Here is a 25,420-nt window from a genome sequence, read left to right on the forward strand (position 1 = left end):
TCACTGTCGTTAATTATAAATCTTGTCAGCCTTCTCTGTGATATAACCCTTAACATCAACAGTTCGATACATGCAATTAAATTACTGAGTTTCATGATTTAATTTAGAAAATAAATAACAACAAATGGTGATCTGCATCAACTACCACTCTGCAGGGAAATGAGTGATCCCTATAAAATTGAACTGGAACATTTACTTAGGACTGACTTATCAAGCCATTGCCACAGTACAAAATCTGTAGCCCAGTACTACTTTCCAGGACCATTTCTACCAAGTTCTTTTCCATGGTAGTCTCATTCATTCAAATTAACCTCATTATGTCACAGTCATTTCCAGTTCTTGTTGCTCATTGCCATATACAGCTCTTCCTGTTGGGTGACTACACAGAAACACTTGTGGCTGTGGCACTCTTTTATGCATCAGCCTGGGCTTTTATAAATCCAGGTCTTTTGGAAACCTGCACTTGCAAAATTTTTGCATGCAAACCATCACAGCACCATCAGCCTGTGTGCTTTACAGATATATTGGACACAGATACAGAAAGACACACATGCGCCATAAAGCACCAGATGCATGCAGATATGTCTACTGTGAGTACAAGAGCAGAGTTGGGTAACCTTTCTTGGCTCCGCTTTATTTTATTTGAAAGTACTTCAAGTAGTTCAGTTACATGCTGAAATAACTATCCATTCAGACATCAGACGTCACGGATTCAGATGAGCTACAGGTTCCTGGATTCATATTGAAAACTAAAGTGCTAGCAGTGATCTGACACCAATCACACTGAAGACCAATGCAGACAAGCTGTTCCTCTGAACTACAGAAGTTGACTGTAAACTTCAAAAGGCTATGTGCTTTCTGTACATACCCTGAGTTTAGCACATTCTGGTCATGCCTACACAATCTGGGAAGAGTGGTTTGTGCTGGTTTTGAGTCTCATGAGGTCTCTTTTCTGCTAAACAGTCCTCCCCGAAGAAGAAAACATTTAACTAAGGTACAAGGACTGGCTAGAAATTCCACTTGTATGCAAATATCACAACCAAGCTTCCAGTTCTACATTAGAAAAGAAATGTCTTCAAAACAGCAAAGAATTTACTGAGGTAAAACTTTAATCAAATAACCAAGAGACTGTATTTAATGTACTCAGAGATCTCATTAAGCTCAATGACATTTCTGTTTGAATAAAGATGGAACATGGATTTGGTCCTTTATGATTAACTCTCATTTTTCTTCTTGTGCTCATTCAGTTGAGGTGACAGCTTTGAAGATGAATAGATGAATGTAGCTCAGCATAGAGACAAAGTCTGTCACCCACTTCTCACCTCATGGCCAAGAGGAATATTTTGCATATCACTAATTTGCAGGATGCAGAATAATGAATACATACCATATTAGGTTTAGTCAACTAAAAACAACTTCTGTAGAAGGTAATATTGAATGTAATTTGATGAGTGCATTTCAATACATTTCAATGAATCTAATTCAATGAATGAATACTTGAAAGTAATATGAATTCTGTGTTTTGACTAGAATGTTTTCTTAAAGCAGAAGCTGATGTGATTTTGGTAATGTATGTAGGAACATATGGGCCTTCTTCTTAAATTGTGTTTGTTTCAAAATTCTCCAGCGTATTTCATCATGTTCTTATAACGTTTCTTCCTTCTACCTTCTGTGGTATTTCCCTGGATCACTTTGAACAGATGCAATATGTTTTCCCTAAGAAAACCGGCCAGCTTTTGAAGAAAGCTGGAATAATTACAGTAGCTTTTGCCTTGTTCAGCATGACTATGTAAGTTTTGTCTATCTGATAGCAACATAGAAAAAGATATTTTTGTTACCTTTTGATGTTCCTTTAATTGATGTTCCTGTAAATAACAACACTGTTTTGCAGAATATTCTTTTTCATGTTGCATTTATGAACTCAGAGAGACTTTTATTAGAGGTCTTAAAGTCCTTTGCCGAAGTTAACATGAGATCTGCTTAACGCCTTTAACTTTTTCTCTGTATCGGGATGATAAAGTATTTTAGTCCAATGTTTTCATGAACTGTTTCAGAAGACTGCCATTGATAATACATTTACCAGAATGACAAAAGACCAGAGAGGTCCGAAAAAGAGATAGCCATGGGAGGGCAAGAGGAAAAGCATTTCATGTTGTAGAAGCCAGGTGCTTACATTTATTACAGAGCACATTCCTACATGAAGGCATTACATTGCTGATGGTTGGTTCCTAATGCATCATCTGCTGCTTGTGTACATTCAACTGCAAGAATCTGCTCATGAATTGCAAGGATCTTTTTCATCAACACAGAAAGAATAAAAGCACAGCTTCGATAACAGTTGTCTTCAACCTGCGAGCATTTCATCCACTCTAAATCCAGGCTAGCTCTGTGCACACCGAATGTAAGAAGAGCCTGAGAAGAGATGGCTTCCATTAATTAATAAACTATCCCTGGCTATTTTACAGTCTGAAGAAAATGAGTTGTATCCCAATATTTAGCAGAAAGCCATTAGTTTTTCCAAGAAGTTGGATGAGATTCCACTGGTAACCATAATAGCTTCTATTTTATTTTCCTTCTTACCACAGGAGTGAATCTATACAGATTCACTGAAACGTTTTCACTTTTGGAGTGGAAAATATTCAACAGTTGTAGTTGGGTTGAAATAATATGACTGAACATTACACTACACAATACAATAATCAATGCCAAAGGCAGTGCATAGGTGAGTCTGAAGGGTAAATGTGGTTCTGCAGTTATTTCTTTCAGAGCACTCATGAAATATGATAACTGGATTATACTGACATAACAGAAAATAATCTGACACATTGTTACAATGGAATTTCTTACCTTTTCATTTTGCTTTAGCTCCAATTTTAACTAAGAGTAAATAAAAAAAAAAAGTAAGTGAATTTTAAGTAAGTTCATCCCCCTGTAAAGTGGTGTGGATGTACAGATGTATGTATGCCTTTATGACAGGTAGAAATGCAGTCCCTAAAGGCAATGCCTCAAAACGAAGGTTTCTTTGTAAAGCTCCACCTTTTACAGAAACATTAAGTTAGTCACTAGGAAAAATGTCTGTCTCTGGGAGAAAAATGACTCGGAAGTCAAAGTTCAGAGACAATATAAAGCGATCTTAAAAAAAAAAAAAGAGTTATTTTTTAGAAAATGTCAAATATCAATGAAATATGACTTTGAGTTTTGATTACTAAAACATAATACAAATTTTCCAAGAAGAGTAAACTACAGTTTATTAGAAATAAGTGAAGAGAAGGAACAGAAAGATAAATTTATCCTGACCAGCAAGTCAATTTTTCGACAGCTGTTAATTCCACAGAAGGAAGTAGATCTTCATTTGTCTCTACAGTACTGGACTAAGTTCCTTTGAGCACAAAGGTGTTTTTAGTATAAAAAAATGTCCATTGCATTCTCCTGCTCTGGCAGGAGAAGCATTTTCTCATCGCTCATGCTTTGAGTCGCAAGGCTTTAATCCAGGGGCTGGTTTTTGCTGATGCTTGTTCCAGCACTGCGTGGAGGAGCCCAAATGCTCATTTAATGTGTCCTCTAGATTGAGGCTGTTAGCAATGACAGGTGAATAGACTTGTATGAGGTATTCCAAGTTGATCACCTGTGAGTAGATTCCGGCTTCTAAGCAATTTCTGATAAAGCAATCAGTCTATACTATGTTCTTAACATTAATCTAAAATATTCTAAAGACTGCAGGTTCTTGTAAGCTAATTGTAGTTACCTTATTTTAGACATCTAGAGCATAGTGTGTGATTCCAGTGGGTTCATCTCCTTAGTCAATTTAGTGAGAAAACCTTACATTTATGACAACCTGGTTACAGAATGAACAATCAACTGCTTAACAAGAACAAGTCTTCTGAAGGTTGAGGATATGGTAGATGGATTCAGTGAGGAGTACAGAAACATGTATTTCCAGTATGCAAAGCAAATTTTAAGCTATAACTCAATCCTCCAACCTTTTATTATAAATACAGGACTGCTAACTTCAGTGAGGATCCTGACATGACTGAAGTTTTCAGGTTTTTCATTACTTTTCTATTTTTAATTCCTACAGGAATCAAACCAAAGAAACTATTTTTTTTCCCTGTTTGCTAATGGAGAAAATGATAGATGGTTTACTCTCTCTCTGTTACCACTCCTGCCCCTTGGCCTGTCTGTGATAGGAGGTAAGTTCTGTAAATTTATCTATATTAGTAAGCCATCCTCTTAAATACAATCTAGTGTGTAATTGTACATGAGTTTTGGAGAAAAAAAAAAAGCATACTGGATAGTTTAGGGATTTCATCAACATGCCAGTGAGTCTACTTTAGAGATGCTCAACATGGTAATGGAAAAACAAATATGTAGGTCTGAATCCTAACAGTGACCTCTCTAGAGCTGCACTCCGCTACTACCTTCAAGCAGGTTTCTTCCTGTTTTGCTCTATTTTTCAAATGCTATTTGAAAAGGTAAAAGTCTTGATGTCTGTTGCTACTGATGAGTAATGTAAACACTCTTGATATTAACAAGATTTTCATTTTGTCAATGTTGCAGAGCCATGTATATCTACAATGTGCTGGTGTAGAAGAACTTAACTGACAAGGCAGTGTTATTTAATTGTCAGAATAAACACTATTGGATTCTGTATGGTAACCATTGGTAGAATCCGTGCTCCAAGCTCTGCACTGACAGATACCTATGAGCATGCATGTGCCTCAACATCTCAAACATCTAAAAATGGTGCTCACCAATCTGGTAAGCCTGTGTCCCCAGTGTTCTGGAAACTCTGTGTCCCTTCTTTAGAAACATCTGGCTTCCTGAGGGTAAAGGAAGCAGAAGGGGTATAACAAAGAGCCAGGGAAAGAGAGAGACTCTTGAGGTGAAAGGGATGCTCTGCCACCAGCTGTGTCCCCCTTGGTGGCTCTGAATATTCAAAATCATCATGTCACAGGCTTCCTCTCTGCAAGACCAGCCAATGGGAGAGAAAGGGAGGGCACAGGAACACCTTTCTGTTATAGTTTGGATGGGTTTCTTGCAAGGATGAAGACTAAAGTTCTGGAAAGACTTAGGCATGCCAAGAATGTGTAGTTCATCTTTCTTTGCAGCCTCTGCAGAAATTTCTTTGTTCTTCACTTCCAGACAAAGCAAAATGAAATATTAAACACCTCGATATTTTGGAAGAAGGATCACAGATAATGGGAAAATACTTGGAGATGGGCCTCACTGAAACATTTATACTCACATTTTCTAGATTCTTATTCAGGAAATGGGTCTCAAGCATATTAAATATCACCTTGACTATAAGGGGGAAAGGGCTGTATTTACTCTAATTTTACTTTTCCATAGTCAATAAAGATGTCACTTCATTCATGAGAAGCTTCATAGCCAGGTACTCTGATCCAAGAGGCAGAATTAGAAAATGTCCAAAAAGTTACTGCTATCAGCATCTTATTTAAAACAATTAACGTTTCGCTATGAAATCCTATTTCATTAAGACAGCATTTCCTTTTACATACAATGCTTCCAAGTCAATTTAATTCAGAAGTAATAATTTTTAGATCAACCTCTGCCCCCTAGTCCCCAGCCCAGGCTCAGCTGACCCTGAAAATAGCAGCTGCAGTCTATAATTTCAGAGATCACTTCTGGGTCTGCACGTGCCTGTCTGACCAAGGAATGTGATGAGAAGACTGGGCCAGTATGCCTGCACTATGATATACTGCTGTGCATGCATACAGACATTACTAAAATGAAATATAAAATCATCTTTATCACCTTGTAAATCCGTGCCTGGGTTCCTCTTGTAGGTCACCACAGACATGGTTTATCAGATCAGGTGCATACTAATGTTGTTTGGAAGGCACGGGAAAACATTAAAACTGTTCAGGATAAGTTTAGATGTATGTTTCCTCCTGACAATTTCCCCAAGACAATAATTTTCTAAAATGGCTCCAGTCCCTCATTTGTTTCTCCATCGCCAGAAAACAAAGACAGGGTCACTGTCAGAAATTGCCATATAAAACTTTCAGACTTTGTAAGTGATCCCAGCTTCTGGTTTACTCATCAATACCACGAACAACAGTCTCAAAAGAAAAAGCCAACGCAAAACCCCAACTTTTTCCAGCAAGACGCTAAACTCAAAGAGTACTCTCACAGTATTCTTCTCCAATACGACAGACTGAAATTACAGATGTTTCTAAATGACACAATATATTACACATAGAAATCAAAAGCATCTTTGACAAATATCCAGAATTCATTTAAATTCATTTGAGCATCACATATTGAAATAGCCAAAGGTCTGGTTGACATTCTTTCTTTATAGATGACCATTGTTGGGTTAGTCCTACTGGTACTGGTCTTCGGAGTTTGTCCTTCTACTAAATCTTGTCCATTAGTACAATGTGAAAGTTAATTAACTCTCTGAAGCAAGAATTTATAACCAGGAGAAATAATTTAGATAATTTTGTCTGACTTGGTATTTAATACAGTCTGCAAATCTCCCTGAACTTGCTTCTGTTTAAATGATAGATAATTTTTAAATAAACATCCAATCTATCAAAGCATTTGATAGTTTCCTAATATAAAATGACTTTCAATGCTTTATTTACAGTCTGATTTACAGCTTTAGCCTCTAGCCATTGCTGCTGAAAGAGAAACGTTATTCAAATTTTTACTCTCCATGTGGCTCAGTACTATTTGAATATAATCAAGTAATCTTGTAATATAGTTTTGTTGAACTAACTTATTTAATATTTTTGTTGAACTAAATAGCCTGAGTTCTGATATCTTTGGAGTATATGGTCCATCTTTCACCCACTCAAAAATGTTAATAGTTCTCCTCTGAATTCTATACAATATACTTTTCTTACCCTGCGAATACACAGGTAAGGCAAAAAATAACCTTCTAATTCTGCAAGAGGCTTAGCTCTTTATACCTGTGCTAAAACTTGTATTTAGCAGATGACTCAATATAATCCTCAAATCTTCTCTTAAATCTTTACTTCTCATGATACAGTCTTCCATTCTGTAAACTTTACTTACATTATTTAGCCCTATATATCTCAATTCACAGTTGGTTGTACTAACAATATATTAAGAACCAGTTCCAGATGTGATTCATATCGCTGACATAGTGACCCATCTTTGGCGTTCACCACTTTGATCTTTCTGTCTTTATTAGTTTAAATTAGTTTCTTCTAAGGTGTTAAAACGAAAATTTGAATCATGAAAAATTTCTTAGTGACTTGGGAAACCAAATTTCTATCTATGACCTAAATATTAAGAAGGTTGAAATCCATTTAAGTGAATAATATTTTGGCTCTTAGAGGCTGCAGTTCTCTTGTAACAGAACTTATGTCTCCTAGTATTTTTAAAAATGTTAATATATGTCTCAAAAATTAACTACAGTAGTTTTTACTTCCAACAAATATAGTTATAGATTCCCTCTGTTTTCAAACATATGAGGATTTTCATAGCATTCTGTCTTCTTTCGTATTTGCTGTTTAACATCATGTTCTACTACTGGGCTGTGATTCTATAAAAGCTAATTCAGGAAGAAGTCCATGCCTGTTTTGAGAACAACTACAAGAATAACACACCATTGTGCATTAGCTTTGCACTTGTCACCTCTAGACCATGAAATTTTACTACCTGTCACACTATGTAGTTTCTTACTGGTACAAAAGATCCCCTGGGACTTGCACTGCCCCGTTTCACAAGTTTTTTTTACCTCTGTTTTGGCTCGTGTAAGTGTTTTCTGAATATATGCATTAGATGACTTGTCACATGTGCCAACTTACGCCCTAATGATTATCAAGATGTGACAGGTATCAAACACTTCTGCCTGAAAAAGAGAATGCTCTTCTTGACAGACCACAATGAAAGAAAGGACCTCTATATCCAAATCACCTTCAAACCATTACCCAGTGTCTCTGGATTCATTAGGTTATGATCCCACTTTCTAACACCGTAATTCTTTGAGCAGATCTAGAACAAAAGTCACTTTAGCAAAAAATAATATTATGACATTTAAGGCCTTTTCTCTTACAAGTCTTTTGTATTCATTTGTTAAAGGATAATATTATTACTAATTCTCTCCACAATATATTTGATTGTATCCAGGTTGGAAGTGTCACTGGTTCAGAGAGAGGTCAGGTATCTGTGGTTCTGCCTATAACTCATATTCTAACTCTTACGATGATATATGTCAAGTTGATATTGCATGAGAAATTTTAGAGCAGTTTCCCTGCTCTTTTCCCTCCACCCCAAATGTTCCATCTGAATTATGATACTGGTAATTACATGCAACCCACACAAGCAGAAAAGATTTAAACCTCTTTAAACACAAAATTCAAGTGGACAAAATCGTTGACAAAGAACTTGGTATCTGTTCCAAAACCAGGAGGGGCTCTTTGAAAGTCTTTACTTTAGAGATATACTGTCATAATAGCAAGGGAGATTTTTAATGGGTTTATTTGTTGCTTAGGGGCTCAATGTCAAACAGTATGTCATAAAAGAGAGGTGTATAGATGAGAAACTCATCACTTCTAAGGTAGGAAAGCTCTCTTATGCTGCTGGTTTTATAACTATTCTGATAAACTTTTAAAGCAACTGAGGAGATAATGTGAATTTCCCATTTTTTTTCTCCTCTTCACTGTAAAACCCCATAAATGAAAATGCAGCCGGATGCAGCTAATGTTTGTTATACATGAGACTCAGAAAAATGATAAGAGGATTAGAAAAGAAGGAAAAGAATGCAGAGAAGGGGAAAATGTCCTCGTGTAAACAAAGGTAAAAACAAAGGAATCATTACAATCATGATCAAAATTTTTAGCAAGTTTAACAAAAGAATCTTTCCTAGAAGGAAAACTGTCAAAATGGAAGATGGTTCTCTAAAAGAAAGTCCCACGCTATAGCAGATTTTGCTAAGGCTAAACTTTACAGCTATAAATAAACAGTGGGCACAAAGAACAACATAAATGAAATCATCAGACACAAAAATATCCTGGTGAATAAGTTAATAGAGTTCTACAGATCAGATGAGAGATGTATCTCTTCTTTTAATCAATGCTTTCCAAAGAATCAAATAACTTTGTGGACTATAAAGAAAATAAATTAAAAGCCTTTGTAACTTGAAAGTACATTAGAATAACAGAAAATACATTAGAATAACAGTTTTAACTGACCAGTTGTTTTTGCAATTTTTTAGTAACTGATTCTGTGATTCAAAGATGTAAGAAGACACAACAGTAAGAACAATATGAGAAGAGCTCTTCCTTCTTTCATTTTGCATTTGTTTCTTGTGTTTGGAGTAGTTCTGGAAATGGGATATCTTCCATTTCTAGTCAGAGATATATGCTTTTCAAAGAGCTTAGCTTTGATGATCTCAGAAACCAAACAGAAAAAATCCTGGCTTCCAGACAGCCATTAGTAGCTATAGCAGATATATCTCATTTTCCAAGTTTGATCTTTTTTCCTATTGCTTGCTTCTAGGATTTTAACTGTAGATTTTATCTATGTGTTTTGGACATGCTGTTTTAAATTTTGAATATTGAGTCCTAGATACAATTTATGAGAACGGAAACAAATAACGACAACGTCAGAAATTGTTAAAATTCTCCAAAAAGAAATAAAATACTGGCTTGAAGTGAAAATACAAATTGGGCTAAATGAGACTTGAGTCAACAGTTCAAAACATTAACTTCACATATGATTAACAAATGCATTTTAAAGTGCTCCTAACCACTCACCAGCCACCCACTGACATTCCACATGCTTCACCATCCTTTCATATTCTCTACTGGAATGTGTATGAAGCAGCTGGACGTGTTATTTTCTTAACTAGACAACTCTGAGTGATTCATATGCTGGAACAAAACATAGGAATACTTACCTCTAAGTTTGTCTTTGCAAATACTAATCCAAAGTTTTTATGCTTGAATTATCTCTGTAAATATGACTGACAGAGTTTCCATACTTAGGGAAAAAAAGTGAAATATGGGAAGAAAGAAATACACTAGAGTGATACCTTCAAAAAAAAATTACATGTTTTCAATTTTCCTTCTGAAAAGTACTGTTTGCCAGTATTTTTACTACATGTGTAGGTATGGCAGTCATATTATACATATAAGATAAACTGCACATATCCATGAGCACACACAAACATTTATAATTTATGGTTTAACTCCAGTAAACCATGTAACAGACACTGAAGGCTTATTTATGTTTTCTATAAACATGCTAACTAAAATGTCAAAATTGTATCCTGCATAAGGTCTCCTTGGTAAGGCTCATGCAATTGTTCAGGAGTCATGGTACCCCATCAGATTAGTCATGTTGGTCCAAGAGATATTTACTGAAATATCCATATGGACAGCGTTCTCTTAGTAGCGTTATTAGATAATGAAATAATACCATTATTACTATCAAACTAACTCACATACTCAGATTTTCCCTTTGACTGAAACAGAACTGCAGATGCATTTTCTTGTAAATGTATGGATTGGACAGGGGAGTATGAGAAGAACAGCAGTAGACTTGATAAAACAGGACTGGTACCAGGTGGGGAGGATTCTTGACTAAGTCAACAGTACCAAGTTATTCTTTCAAAGCTTACTGCGAAGTACAAAATCACTCTACAATTGGAGGTTTATTATTTCTATTCTATGAGCTAAAGTAACTATCTCTGCAGAAATGACTCCCCAAGCACGAAACTGAAAGTTTAAGAAGAATTCTTATTACCTTTGCCAATGTAATACTATCTCAAGATACAGAGAACATTTTAATAGGGAGGATTGAAAAATATCAGTCTCTCTCATAAGTGAAAGCAAAGCTGCAGACACTTGTCAGCCTTTGACTGATAAATATGTTTGCTGTCTGGTCTTCAGCTCACATGCACCAAGTGAAAAAAAAAGAGTTTCAAAGCATATTTGTAAAAAAAATACAGGAAAGCAAAAGGTAGAAACATAAAAAAAAAATCTCTTGGGTCTTAAATCTCACTAAAATTGTTTGCTATTTATTACTGAGAGCTTTCAGGATTAACTATTTTCACAGAAATTCCACGTCTGTGAGCATGGAAAATTCCTGAAAGCAATGGAGTAAAAAGTCATAGTTTTGCACAATGATCTTAAGTTAAACTCTCCATTTGATGGCATCGACTTTGCAGCAAATTTGAGACTGCATCTATTTGGTTAGGACAAGGACATAGTCATGCAGGGGGTAAAAGCAGGTGGCAAAAATTTCTACTTCCAATATTTTGTGGAAGAAAAACTGTGCCAATCCTTTGTTTATGTAGAGATGATTCTCAGGAGCTGGCTACAATTAACAGCCTTTTTGTGGCTGTTTTCTTTTTTCTCTGATATGTAAATCTAGAACCTGATCTCTGGATCTAATAGCTTTATTTGAGAACTTTGCTACCTCTATTTTAGAGGATAAAAAGGTTCTTATTGTACAGAAAACACTCCAGAGTTACAGAACATTTAGGTACCATTTCTGGAAAGAACCATCTCGTGACTGTTTGCATGAAAACTCCACCTGAAACTTGAAGCATTCACAGACAGGAAGTTCTTGATATTTATTGTTATTTGGAACAATAATAGAGTTTTGACAGGTCAGAGAAGCAAAAAGGGTGTCTAGATAAGTGAGAGTATCTGGAAGGGTTTGCTTTCCCTAGAATCACAACAACCACTGTGGTTGCTGTGTGTCCCATTCTCTGTGTGACTACCTCAAATCCAACTGCATTTCCCAGACTTGCCATTCAGGTTGGTCCACATATTGTAAAACCACTCAGTGGCTGGCCCATTTATATACTCTCTGTCAAGCTACTGATGCTTTTGCATTGAATCCTGCACCAGGGAAGACTGGTATTGAAATGGGCTATCCCCTAGCAGTAATGTTGTCTCCCTGATTGGCAATTTTGTCATCAATCCATGTGTAACAGAGTGCTGAAATTCACTAATTCACTGTTTCCTTTTACTTTTGTTTCTAATCTGGACTCACTTTTACCTGCCCACAACGAATACCCTTTTTCTCAAAGACGTGGTGGTGAACCTGAAACACTCCCTACTGAACCAGGTCTGTCAGTTGGTTTGACACCAAAAATGAGAAACATTAAGCCTGTTCAAAGTCTTTGGGGCCCAGTAAACTGAGGAAATCCATTTTGCTGAGAAACTCAAGTTTTGGATGACAGGTATTGCACAGTCTTGTAAAGAATAGAAGACTGAACACTTCAATCACTTATCCTAGAGCTCTCAACAGATGTGACTTCACTACCACTGGGAAGCAAGAGGCAGTTGCTGTCAGATGAACAGAAATACTTATCATAGGGTACTCTGTGGCAATCAAAGCAGATATAGCAGTAAGAGAGACAGCAGTTCATTCCTTTAAAATCTTTTACATGTTTCTGGCAATGTGAGTAACATCCAGCAGAAGGGCCTTTCCCAAAACATGATTAGTCAGATTCTGACAAAATTTTACACTCTAAATTAATTTTGGCATGGAAAATACACTCTGAGAGAAGCTTTCTTTCTTCCTTTAGTGGATCAGGAAAAAAGTATAGGTGCTATAGAATGGTTTCCTATGTATTAAATATGATGCTTGTGATGTTGCTGCAGCAATTAATTAAATTTGCAGCAGTAAAAGATGTTTCAACAAATCAAACACAAAACAAGATGAACACCATTCATTAAAAGAATTATCAAATGATCTCTCTTAGTTTAAGAACAGACTTATTTATTTCTTTAATGAAAAGGGTAAAATATCTTTTCCAAGATGTGTCCTGTCACAACACTGTGACACTTGCAGTGAGTGACATTTTCTCTGGTATTTCTGTTTTTCCATGTATGCCATAAAGTGCCCCGCATGAATATGAAGTGACATCTTTACTAACATGTAGTACTTACTTATCTCCCACAATTCCCAAGTTGATTGTTGGATAGCCATGTTCTTGGATTGTAGCTAGGAGAGTTGAACGGTTACTGTCCCGAATCTTTCCTGGCAAGAGGTCATCTTCAGGATTCAGTAGCTATAAAATCAGAAACTCAGTCAGTCTCCTTGAAATACTGTGCCTTTACAGAAGTGAGAATTTTCTTCTTCAGATTGGACAGAATACACTTAAGATACCTATCATAAAATACAGGAATAAAGTGATATAGTGAATTTAAATTATAAATCTTATTGATACATAATGTGCTTATTTAGTCCAATCCTCCATGTTGCTTAGGTTTGTTTCTATTGGTTCATGTCTGCAAAACCTTCTTTCTCCTTATAAATACCTGGCTTCTATCAAACATTAGAAATCAAACCACAAAGTTCAAGCTTCCAAGTTACTGCTTCTATTTAAATTGTTTTAAGGGAACCTCATAGATGTTGCTCATCAGATTTAAAGGTATTATCAGATATCTTAAAGCTTGTTGTCTACTTGCCAATGAAGATGTTTTTTAAGTACAACAATCTGTGTTGGAGTGATAGAAGCTTAAAGGTTGATTCTTATATCAATTACTGTTTTGGATGGAAAGCTTTCTTTCAAGATAGTATCATGGCAATTGCCTTATGTGTTATGTTGGAAGTTAACTACAAAATGTATATTGGAGAACATATTTTACATGTATTAGGAATTCTTTAGTATAAAACAGAAGGACAACACAATATTGACAGGAGGTAAATAATAACAACAACAATAATAATGACGTATCTGTAAAACTTACAGCAATAGTGTTTGGTAGTAAGGTAAGAATGACAAACAGTGGAGCATGGCTGAATTTTGATGCTTTGGCTAGCAGCTCTATTTCTGTCAATAATTCCATAGGATGACCAAGAAAGCCACTGTAACATTCTGTCATACAGAAGACATTATTCAAAAAAATCATAATCTGTAATTCTTGTAGCAATTTAGATCTTGTTCTTTGGTTAGTGGTATGTTTTTTAATTGGCAGAATTGCCAGCATGAATTACAACCCTGACTACTTCACAGGTCCTCCCTCACTGGCAGAAGGAAAGCGGATGGCACATGGTTGGATTCATTACCAAAACTTGGACAAAGACAGTGTGTGACACTGGTGAGAGACTCTTTGAGGAAGAAAGTCAAGCATCTGATTATGGGTTGATCACTCACAAAAGCTTCATGTCAGCATCAGCTGCAGCTCAAAAAGTGAGTTTACTTGGGAATAGGTTGGAAGTCACTACCCAAAGCACTATACCTCTCTCAAAGAAGATACAGCAATTCAGACCTCCATTCTAAACACACTTTTCTTACCTCATTCCCTGTTGACATGACTGCAACCACTGGAAACTTGTTAACTTCTACTTCAGTTACTCCAACAGTTGCTAAGAGACCAATCTCAGATGGCCCCATGTGAGTTCCTTTAGCCAGCACACATTCACCTCTTTTAATGTCATGTCCTATAGGTCTGAAAACCACAGCACATAAAAAAAAAGACACAAAAGAATACCAGAGTAAGATTGAAAGTATCTTTTGCTGATTAGTCCTGCTCCAGATACAGAGTGTCCAGCAATGTTTATTAGTCAGACAGTCAAAATATCAGTACTACTTAAGGTCAAGCAGTCACTATAAAAATCATCAGTCCTTCTATTCTTTACAGAGATATTTTACTGTTTATAATGCAGGCTGTTTACAGACCTGATATCTTGTCCTGGTCGAGCCTGCACCAGGATTCGAACCTCTAGTTCTTCAGTGCCCTAGAAAAACAGGGAGATCAAATATGGTCAAGCGGGGTTATTGAAAAAAGAGTAATCAGTTTTAATTTCTCAGAAGTCTATACAGCTTACAGTAAGCTTTATATGATTACACTTGTGCTTTAAGCATCACCATTGTTCTCCTGGATCTGCATGTCAAGACTGTAATACAATGTGTGCTAAAACTGAACAGCTTTATAAAAATTTTCTCTTTGATGAGCTCACCAGGAGAGGACCTGTGAGGGACCAGTATTGAATACATAGTTTCATCTTCCTTCTTTTTAATGAACGCTGTGTTTATATCATCTTTCTTATGTCAGATCCTACGTTTGTCTGTTGATCTGGTATACCAAGTGGATTCTTCCTACTCCTCTCAGCCAACTTGATTCGTTTGAACAGTTTCAAAGGCAGTATTTCAAAAAGAACATTATGCCAGACAACATGCCATTACCTCCACAGAAAGGTGGGAAGAAGCTATATATGCTCTGTTTAAAGAATTTTCATGTCGATTCATGCAGTGGAAACTCTTACTTGAGAGAGAGAAGCTTATTCACTGTGTTTATTTACTGTGAACAAGAGTGGCGTGAAAAGTCTGATGCCTACTTTAATATTTGTGTTTACTTCTTCAGAATTTTAATGGTTTGATGATTCATTCAATGCCAATAAATGGCACATGAGCTATATTGTTTATATCTAATTTATAAGCCCTGCGAGTCAGTTGATGATATATATACACTCAGCTTTGAGACAGTGTCAGCCTGTCAGAAGCACTAAATCTACATTTACTTAGACTGGAACAGATTTTGTTTTTATATGATCACGTAATAATTCATCCTTTAAGTATCTCAAAGTTGTAAATCAGACACTGGTATTACAAGACAAACACAGCATCTCACTGTTATTTGGAATTTTTACAGGAACAATAGTGTATAGGACTACAGCTGTGCTTCATCCTGATGTAGGATCTAATTCTTCGTTTCTTTGATCATATTTGCCTCTGTTTTCCTACAAGGTGACATAAAAACAAAAGGAGAAGGGCATAGATGTGTTTTTGCAAGGATCAGTTTCTCAATGACTGTGCATTTGGCAAGCTGATGAGAATTCTTCTTGCTGATGGATAGATGTAATTCCTTTCAGGCCTCTGACGTCTGCAGAGATTTTGGGAATGCTTGCTATAATATTTAACTACTGCTACCACAATTAGAGGTCAAGGAGATCCTTTTAGAAGTACTTTCTGTCTTTTCAGAAGAACATTTTTCAGATAGTAGAGATTTCATTTCAGTTAAATCCCAGCCCTGAAGGAGTTCTTAATGCTAGAAAGAAAAACATTCTTGAAATATGTAGCCACTCAGGCATGAAAATGGAGAGAAAAATATCATAATAAGTAAACTATAGTGATTATTTATGTACAGGATTAGCAGAGCAGCATACTCAAGGACAAGTAGACAATGAAAAGTTCTACCTCACACTTACAGGCAGGAAAACGAAGCTGAAGGTGGCTGACTATTCACTAAAAAATCCAGTTTATACACATAAACAAATAATCTATTCTCATATGCAGAGGAGAACATGCACAGAAAAAGTGGAATCTAGGAAGACGGTCATCCAAAGAAGTAGTAGAAAATAACAGGTCATCATGTAAGTTGCTCTGCAATGTGATAGTCCTGTCACAATGAGGTAGGCAATGGCCACAGAAAACTGGACTGACTCAATAAATTCTCTGTTAGGAGGAAGGCTAACCTAGACAGTTTGCTGACTTTATCAGATGTAAAAATCTATGCATTTACAGTAATAAGGCATGAGAATGGATCATGAGAGTATGTTTCAGTTTCTGCTGACTTCAGCTTAGAACACTGTAATTCATCTGTTTACACTCCAGCTGCAATTGCAGTGCTAGCATAGAGCTATGGTGAAGAGGAACAGTTTATCAGAACAGCAGCAGAAAAGCAAAGACTGATTTGAGCAGAGAATCATGCACAAGACTTCTTTCCAAAACTGAACTTGGAAGTTGTGCCAAGAAGAGATGTATCTTCTTGCCTTAAAATCTGTCAGATGATGGCAAACATGACAACGGTGTCCTGAAATCACAGCTGGATAAGTGAAGGCAATGATTCAGAAGGAGTTCTCTGAACACAAAGGAAGAGAGAACAATATTTAAGAAGTCTGAGATGGACTGTTGGGGAATACAGTTGTCTACAGACAGGTCCTGTGCTTCATCAAGAAACAAATTTCACTTTGTTAAGACAACTACATATACAGTACTTATATTTTTCTGTGGCATTTTCAGCATCTGTTAGGTAGAGCATTAATATGATATATAGGTATGCTGGATGATCCTGAAATACAAATAAGATTGCTCTACTGCTAATGTGAACTCAGTAGAAAAGAAGGAAATATAATGTTTGACTGCCACTACTCTCTATTTTAAAATGTGAATACACTAGGCACACCAATTGGACTGTAGTTATGGATTTCCAGGAGGTATTTCCCTTTCACTCAATCATGCTCCCAAATACTTTGGTGTAAACATTCAACAACTGTGATGAAAAATGACTGTCAAGGTAGGTCTGTAGTACTGTTATCAGAGCCTGAAAAAGTGAGTGCAATTGCCACCAGGAACTGATGTGAAAATCCTCAAACTTCTCAGATAACAAAAGAGTTTTTCTGTAGGACTATCTTTCATAGTGACATGATTGTAACATAAGCCATCTTCTGTACACACAAAAGAAAAATGATTTTTAACTTGTGACTCACATCATCTGATTCCCTGATGAGCTCAGTATCTTCCACTTGCACCACTGCATCAGCACCACATGGAATTGGAGCACCAGTTGTAACTCGCATTACCTGACCAGGCATCACAGTCTGAGTTGGCTGAAAACCAAACAATCAGAAATTAACTTACCTTTGAAATGAAAAATCTCAAAACATTTGAATTTTATGGATGTAATCTGAAAGACTAAAATTCTTATTTGTGGAATGACACTTAGTACAATGCTAATGAAATCAAAAGGTATAAATGCCAATGTATTTAAAGATCACTACGTCGTTGTTTCAGGTCTGGATGGTTTTTGATTATATATTAGGTGGCTTCAGATTCTTCCCCTTAGACTTCTATCACAGAATAACTTTCAAAACGAGCAATATACTGATACTCTGGTTGGCTCAGAAAAATAACTGGCTCAGAAATATAACAGTTAGATGGTGACCTTCTAGAAACTCATATGAGCAAAAATCTAGTAGTTATCTGTACATAAATATTCTTACAGAGTACTTTGGCTCTTAGGGCTGAAATTTCTTTGTGTTTTTGTTCTGTTTTGTCTTATCAGCACACTATAAACGGAAAATCAGCAGCTTGCAAGTAATGTAACCAGCTGCTTAATTTTTAAGCAGATTTCCTCACACTGAGTGACAGCTCAACACTAGTTGACACGGAATATCTTTGTGAGGGTTAGTTTAGCAAAGCCTAAAATTGATAACATTCTACAATTGTGTAAAGTCACTGTACATTTCAAATTTCAGCAGAAGCAATACAATGAATGGAAAAAACAGAACAACATGATAAAAAAAATGACATGGTTTTAATAAAATTTCTCATCAGGCAGCCTGTTTGAATACATATTTTTCAAAATCCACAGTAAAACTGTAATGTGGCCATAGCCCCTTAAGAAATAGGTAAGTAAAAGAAAAAGCTTTCAAAAAAAACACAACTAAAAGAAGCTGGTATGATGAGATTTCATTTCTGGTATATAAGTGCTTGCTCCTCGCAGCACTTTAGTAAGCTCAGCTTATTTACGCTTTACTGTTACTAGTGAACATGTGCTACACACAGATGTACAGAGCTGTGATCAGATCAATATATTCCGTGCGTGTCACACATGTCATTCATGATTGACTTTATATTTCATATGCAGCATTGGAATATGTCCAGGACTTCTCAGATTTTGATTAGCACATATTTGACAGCAACTGACAAACCAGAGAGCAGTACTGCCCAAGCACTACTGCCCACTCCTGCCCAGAAGTCATTTACTCAAGGAGGCTCTTAAAACATATGCAAATTCCAGACTTTGGGATTGGACTGGTGGCCAACATTTCAGATTTTTTTTTACCCATTCTTCCATTTCAGCATTGTCATAACCTCTGAAATGCGAGTATTACTTGGTTTATCACAGTGACTTACGTACCCCAAGAAACAATTGAGCTTAGAACTGATTGAATCCTGACCAACATCCCTTGAAAAGAACATAAATAAAATGTAAAAATAAACTTTAAAAAAAAAAATCACATATTCCATAGTTAGTGTGTTTTTAGGGGGTTTCATGTTATCCTAACAAGGACGTCAAAACGGGTGAAATAAAAGTTTCTTGTTTTTTTACGAAAAGGTATTTTTGGCACCTCAAGAATGACAAAATGTCTAGGACTTTGACAGAAATCAGTGCCTACGGTGATAAAATATGCTGCAATTTTTCATGCTTTTAGAGTTTATTACTAGATGAGTTAATATTTTGAAATGTAATGATGTGAAATATTTAAACAAATTGCTTGTAGAATTGCTCATATATTTAGTTTCCTTTTTATCCTTTGGGAATTCAATCAGATTAACTTTATGCACAAAAGTCAACCATCAGATCTGTGTGTGGATCTCTAGAGCTGTGCTGTTCTATGCTAAAGACTATGAAGATAAATTATTTCTTCTCAGAAAGCTCTTTTAAGGGCCTTACCTGGAAGAGGGCAGTACTGGGATTTGTCTTTTGGCTTCATCACTGATAATCTACTTAATGTTAGTCACTGAACTAAACCCAAAAAACCTTATTGAGCATAGCCTCCATCTCAGGCATTGCACATGATTATACCTCTCCTGCATGATTTACAAAGACCTGTGCTCCTTTCTGTAAAAAGGACCAAGTTAACAGAAAGGTGAAAAATGTCTGTTTTCCATCCTATATTACAGGTGGTTAGTCACAGTGCCTCTTACAAATGTCTTTAGAAAGTCTCCTAGGAAATGCTAAGCTCCAGCTATACAAGTCTACATGAACAAAATCATTGCTTGCCATGGTTGAGTCTGTCACACGGCCACGTGGATGGCTTGTGACTAGTACTCTCAAACATGTCCTGACTTCCCCACAGCAGGATAGTGTCTGAAAGTTTTTCTCTATAGAAAATAAAAAATGGGTAATATAAACATGACAATCTGGAAATGGAAATTGGAAAATAATACACAATTTACAAATTGATACAGAAATGTCCAGCTTGCCTATATGGCTCTTCTGCAATTCTCAGCCCCAGGTTCTTCCTCTCTATGTAGTGCTTAGATAACCTTCTCCCCTATAGGAGGAGCAAAATCTAAAGCTATTTTGAACTCCCTCCTGTGAATCATTCTGTTAATTGGTCTGGAACATGAAAAGCAGAATGTTGCTGCTGAGAATGACTGAAGGGTGAAATGAGACTGAGGAGCCTTCCAAGGCTATAAATAATTTCTTGGGAAGGAGATGAAGTTGAAGATGTGTTGGCCCAAGAAAAAAAACAAGAAAAAAACCCAATTATTCAGAGGTCAACAACCTTGTTGTTCTAATTTGCTGATGGTATTTCCAGAATTAGTCTCTCTCTGCGTGCCCTCTCCTACCCAATTGTTGTTCCTTGCCAGAGAGGTTTGCCGTTCCCATTAATCTGGCAGGACACATTGTCCCTGCAGAGAGACATTTGTGAGCTCTTGAATTTTGTAGGAGGGATGCAAGCTCCCATGTGTCCTTTTACCGTTTGTAGAAACCTGCTGAACTGATTAGGACACTGAAACCCTTTAGACCTGTGGGCAGTCCTTCCTATTGCACACAGCTTAAGCACTACTGGTTTTAACCACCACTGTGCTGTGGTATTTTTAACTAGCAAAATGATAATATTGATGACAAATGAATAATGATGGGAGCGATAATTCAACAAGTTGCTCTGCAAGTTCTTGCTATTTTATAGGGACCATAAAAAGGGTTATAGAAATAGTTGTCAGTCTCTAGTTTCTGGACTAATGCTTGAAAATGCAGACAGAAGGGCATTACAAGTGAAATTCAATAGTTTACTTTTTTTAGCATTAAAAGTAATTTTACGTGTTTTGTATAACAGATTCAGTACTCTAGGTTCACATGCATATTAATATTGAGATGTTTATTACACCAAAGTATAATTCATGATGATGAATGGGAACCATGGCAAAAAATTGTTTTCATAGTTCTCTGTATGTATCATGATTAGCCAAATTAAATGTCTATTATGCTTATAGAGACTTTCAACTCCATTTTTAAAAAACAATCTTGCAACTTGTAATATCAAAAACCTGAAACACCTTTTGAAATATCTATTCCAGACTCTTTTGTTTAGCAGTCAACATAGCCACACTGGAAAATCCTCATTAAATCAGATCAATCCTTTGTTTTGCTTGTTACTTTGTTTTGCTTGTCAATTTCTACATCATTTCAGATACAATACATAGAATTATAAACTGGGACGTGAAAGAGCTAGAGAGACATTTTAGATTAACTCATGCTCTACTGAAAAGAAGGTAGCAGGTACAATTAAACTGACAGAGAAGTTGTTCCAATTTTTCTCCTGTTATCCCAGTATTAGTACAGGAATTTTATTAAATGCACTCTTTTGAGTTTGAGAGCAAATCCCAACTAATTCATGAATATTTATACAGCACAACAGGTAACGAATGGGCGCTAACGTGATATCATCAAACTCAATCCTTGTATCTGCTAAGATGCAAACACCCTTTTGATTTAACAAATAGAAAAGGAGCAATATCACAAACCAGGCTGCTGCCACACTTCCTCAAGACTACTCTGATCACTATCTACCTCTAAAGGCTTTATGCAAAATCTCACACTTTGGTTTGCAGGTACCAGTGTGAAACATGCAAGCTGCTTGTGGAAATGGTTATTGGATTGACAACACATGTAAAATCTGTTAAATCTTAATCTTCTCTGTTTATAAATTGTTAATGCCACTATAAATCTTATGTCCTCTATAATTGTACTAAGGCAGAACACTGCTGTGTGCACTCCTATTCAACACGTTGGTACAATGCTTCCAAGTATTCTGGGATATCCTTGTTAGTGCCTTATGTAACTGTACAACCTCACTTTCTGAATCACATCCCAAGGCACGTAGCAGCAGGCTAGGTACAGCTGTGCCCTACTTCATGCTACCTTCAAAAACTTTGAGTTTTAGAGCACTAGCAAGGTTTGTAAAAATACAAAGTAATATCTTACAAAAGAAAAATACATTAAATAAAAAAAAAAAAAAGAGATTTTGCTCACCTGCTCACCAGCCTGGGATTCCCCTATGATGAATCGATCTCCTGGGCCATCAGCAGCTGTTAAGATGGATAATACAAATGCTAAAGGCTGAATCAAAATATGGCATCGGAGAACAATAACAGGAGAATCAAAGAATGATCTCAGATTCTTCAGCAAAGTGATCTAATATTCTTCAGCATCATCATGACAAAGGTTAAAGAAGTCTTGCAAACTTTTTGCATTTTAGATCCTTTTGTGTTTATTATTTTGAAAATTACAGGGTCTACAGTACTTTTAACTGAAAATTACTGGGCAATATGGGATCAAGTAAAAGGAAATTAGGAGGAATAACATTAACAGCAAAGATTTAAGAGTATTCATGAGAATATTTTTATAAAATTGTTCACCCTGAGCAAATCTTTTCCAGGTGAAACTAACACAGGGGGACCACATATTTTCTAAATGACATTATTGACATTCCTTGATTCTATCTCTGCCTTTGGAGGAGTGCAGAGATTACAGACAGTGCAGAAGACCACACAGGTCTGGCATTTTAAGATAATGCAACTTGAACTGCCACATTTGAAGTCTGGGTTCTATTCCTTTGAGAACATCACATTGAGAAGAATTGCTCTCAGGAAGGATACCCATTCAGTTTGCATAATGAATTACCACACTTGTAGCCATACATCAGCTGCAGCTCTGCAGATGATGATCCATGGTATTTAGTCATGTCTGAAGATTAATGATTAACTTAACTTTAAAAGCTTATCAAACAGCCTAATCTATGAGCTTTAGAACAGATACTAAAATATGAAAGTGGAAAAGGACGCTTGAATTACTTGTCTTTAAAGAACACATGTAACACTTCTGACTACAGTTTTCAGACCTCACTGAAAAATGCACTAGGATGATCCAGCAAAAGAAGAGGAAAAAAAAATCCCTAATAGCTAAATTCTTTTAAACCTGATATACTGCTACTGAATTAGACTTTACTCATCCATTAAGAATGATATGGAAACAAAGTTTACAAGTGAAATACAACTGATGTAGCTTGAAAAAAAATCAGACAAGGTTTTGGGCAGACAGGTTTATGTAACTGAAAGCTGACTTTTTTTTTTTGGTAAAAAATACTTGTTAATGTCAATATTATTTCTGCCTACAAGCTTTGTTCCTCATATCCTGAGATAACAGGTATACAAGAAAAAAATAAATAGAGTATTTCAATTAGAAGAGATCTACAACAATCATCTAGTCCATCTGTCTGACCACTTAAGGGATGATCAAATTTAAAGGAAACTATTAGATGCATTGTCCAAATGCCTTTTAAACACGGATGGGTCTGAAGCATTGACGACTGCTCTAGGAGGAAGTCTGTTCCAGTGCTTGACCACCCTTTAGGAAAAAAAATGCTTCCTAATGTCCAGTCTAAACCACAGCTTTTAACAATTCCCAGGCATCCTGTTATAGGATACCCAGAAGAAAAAGATCAGTGCCTTCATCTCCACTTCCCCTCCTCAAGAGGCTTCAGAGAGCAAGGAGGTTGCCTCTTAGCCTTCTTTTTCTCCAGACTAGACAAACCCAAAGTCCTTTGCTACTCCTCACAGGACATGCCTTCCAGTCCTCTTTCACCAGCTTTGTTTCCTCTTCTGGATGCATTCAAGTACCTTACTTTTACTCTATTAGAATCCATCACCAAAATTAGCGACTTCCATGTTGGTTCTGAAAGAAGTTGTTGAAGATGCTGTTTGTGAGCATTTTGTTCATGCTGCTTGTTTATTGAGATTATACTTATGCTTTCCCTTATGTTGTAGCAATCGGGCTGCAAGACAGCACTTGCTTGATCCCAAGGCCCTTGTCTGTCAGCATTCTACTCAGCGCTCACTCCTTCAGCTTTTCCCAGCATTATATTACCTTTATTTCTCTGGCTACATCTGCACTCCTTTGCCACTATTACTGATTGTTTTGGTCTGCCTGTCTCACGTGCATAGATCATAGACAGCTGCAGTCAAACTCATCTTGTAGACCTGGAATTTTGTTTTGATATCAAATCCATGAGGAAGGTATTGGACTACATCCATTGCCTGGGTTTGCAGACAGTCTGTTTCATGAGCAGTTGCTTTCCATTGTTTCAGCTGCCAGCTAAAAAAAAAAGTTCTATTAATGTCCCTAGAAGAAAGCTAGCTATTGTGTCCAAATTTCAACATGGTGTTACAATGATCCAATCCCAATCACAATGAAATCACTACTAGTATAATGTTCAATCATATATATTTAAATTTTCCTCCAGAGATATCTGAGGTGACTATTGTTAATCTTACTTTACAAGAGGAAAGTTGATGCATGATGCACAGAGGATGAACTTGCTCAAAATCATGACGCACCTAGTGGCAAGGCAAAGGATGGATTCGGGTCTCCTGGGAAACCACTCACTGCTTGCTCTGTAAAGTCACACTACTCATTTTACTTATATGCAGCAACTACAATACTTTCAAAGTGAAAATGAGTTTTTCTTTTGAGATGCATCCATCTGACATCTATGTTTGAAAATTCTGTAATGCAACCATAAAAAGTCATGGATCTGTGGAAGGATACAAAGGAATAGGTATGTAAGAAATTCCTGATTAAATCAATAACAGAAGAAAAGAGGAAGAATCTATCATTCAAAAACAAATCTTCCTAGAATCATGGAATGGTAGGGGTTGGAAGAGACCTTTAAGAGATCATCCAGTCGACCCCCCTGCAGAAGCAGGTCCACTTAGATCAGGTCACACAGGAATACGTCCAGGAAGGTTTTGAAGAACTCCAAGGAAGGAGACTCCACACCCTCCCTGGGCAGCCTGTGCCAGGGCTCCCTCAACTGAAGAGTAAAATAGTTTTTCCTTATGTTTAAGCAGAACGTTTTGTGTTCCAGCTTTTTTCCATTACCCCTTGTCTTGTCATCAGATACAATAGAAAAAAGGGATGCCCCAACCTCCTGACACCACCATTTAAATATTTGAAAATATTAATGAGATCCCCCTGCAGTCTCCTCTTCTCTAGACTAAACAGCCCCAGTTCCCACAGCCTTTTCTCATAAGGAAGATGCTCCAGTCCCCTGATCATCTTGGTGGCCCTGCGCTGGACTCTCTCCAGAAGTTCTCTGTCCCTCTTGAGCTGAGGAGCCCAGGAGTGGACACAGCGTTCCAGATGAGACTTCACGAGGGCAGAGGAGAGAGGGAGCAGAACCTCCCTCAACCTGCTGGCCACACTCTTGATGCATCCCAGAATGTCATTGGCCTTCATGGCCATGAGGGCACATTGCTGGCTCATCTTTAGTTTATTATCAAGTCTCTCTGCAGAGCTGCTCTTCAGCAGGTCAATCCCCAGCCTGTACTGGTGCATGGGGTTGTTTCTCCCCAGGTGCAGGACTCTGCACTTGTCCTCTTGAATTA

The 25,420-nt window shown here is 36.7% G+C and overlaps 1 protein-coding gene across 3 annotated transcripts in view; it reads right to left on the reverse strand.

Annotated features, from left to right (window-relative positions):
• The window catches only part of GPHN (gephyrin), a 303,175-nt gene that overhangs the window by 15,341 nt on the left and 262,414 nt on the right, over positions 1–25,420 (reverse strand). For all 3 annotated transcript variants that reach the window (XM_061998238.1, XM_061998239.1, XM_061998237.1), the window contains 5 exons: positions 22,008–22,063; positions 17,449–17,568; positions 14,639–14,697; positions 14,255–14,408; positions 12,903–13,024 (listed from right to left, as the gene is read on the reverse strand). In XM_061998238.1, coding sequence (XP_061854222.1) covers positions 12,903–13,024; positions 14,255–14,408; positions 14,639–14,697; positions 17,449–17,568; positions 22,008–22,063 — 511 coding nt within the window. The remainder of the gene's footprint in view (positions 1–12,902; positions 13,025–14,254; positions 14,409–14,638; positions 14,698–17,448; positions 17,569–22,007; positions 22,064–25,420) is intronic.

Source organism: Colius striatus, chromosome 6, assembly GCF_028858725.1.
Source record: "Colius striatus isolate bColStr4 chromosome 6, bColStr4.1.hap1, whole genome shotgun sequence".
In the NCBI taxonomy this organism is placed as follows: domain Eukaryota; kingdom Metazoa; phylum Chordata; class Aves; order Coliiformes; family Coliidae; genus Colius; species Colius striatus.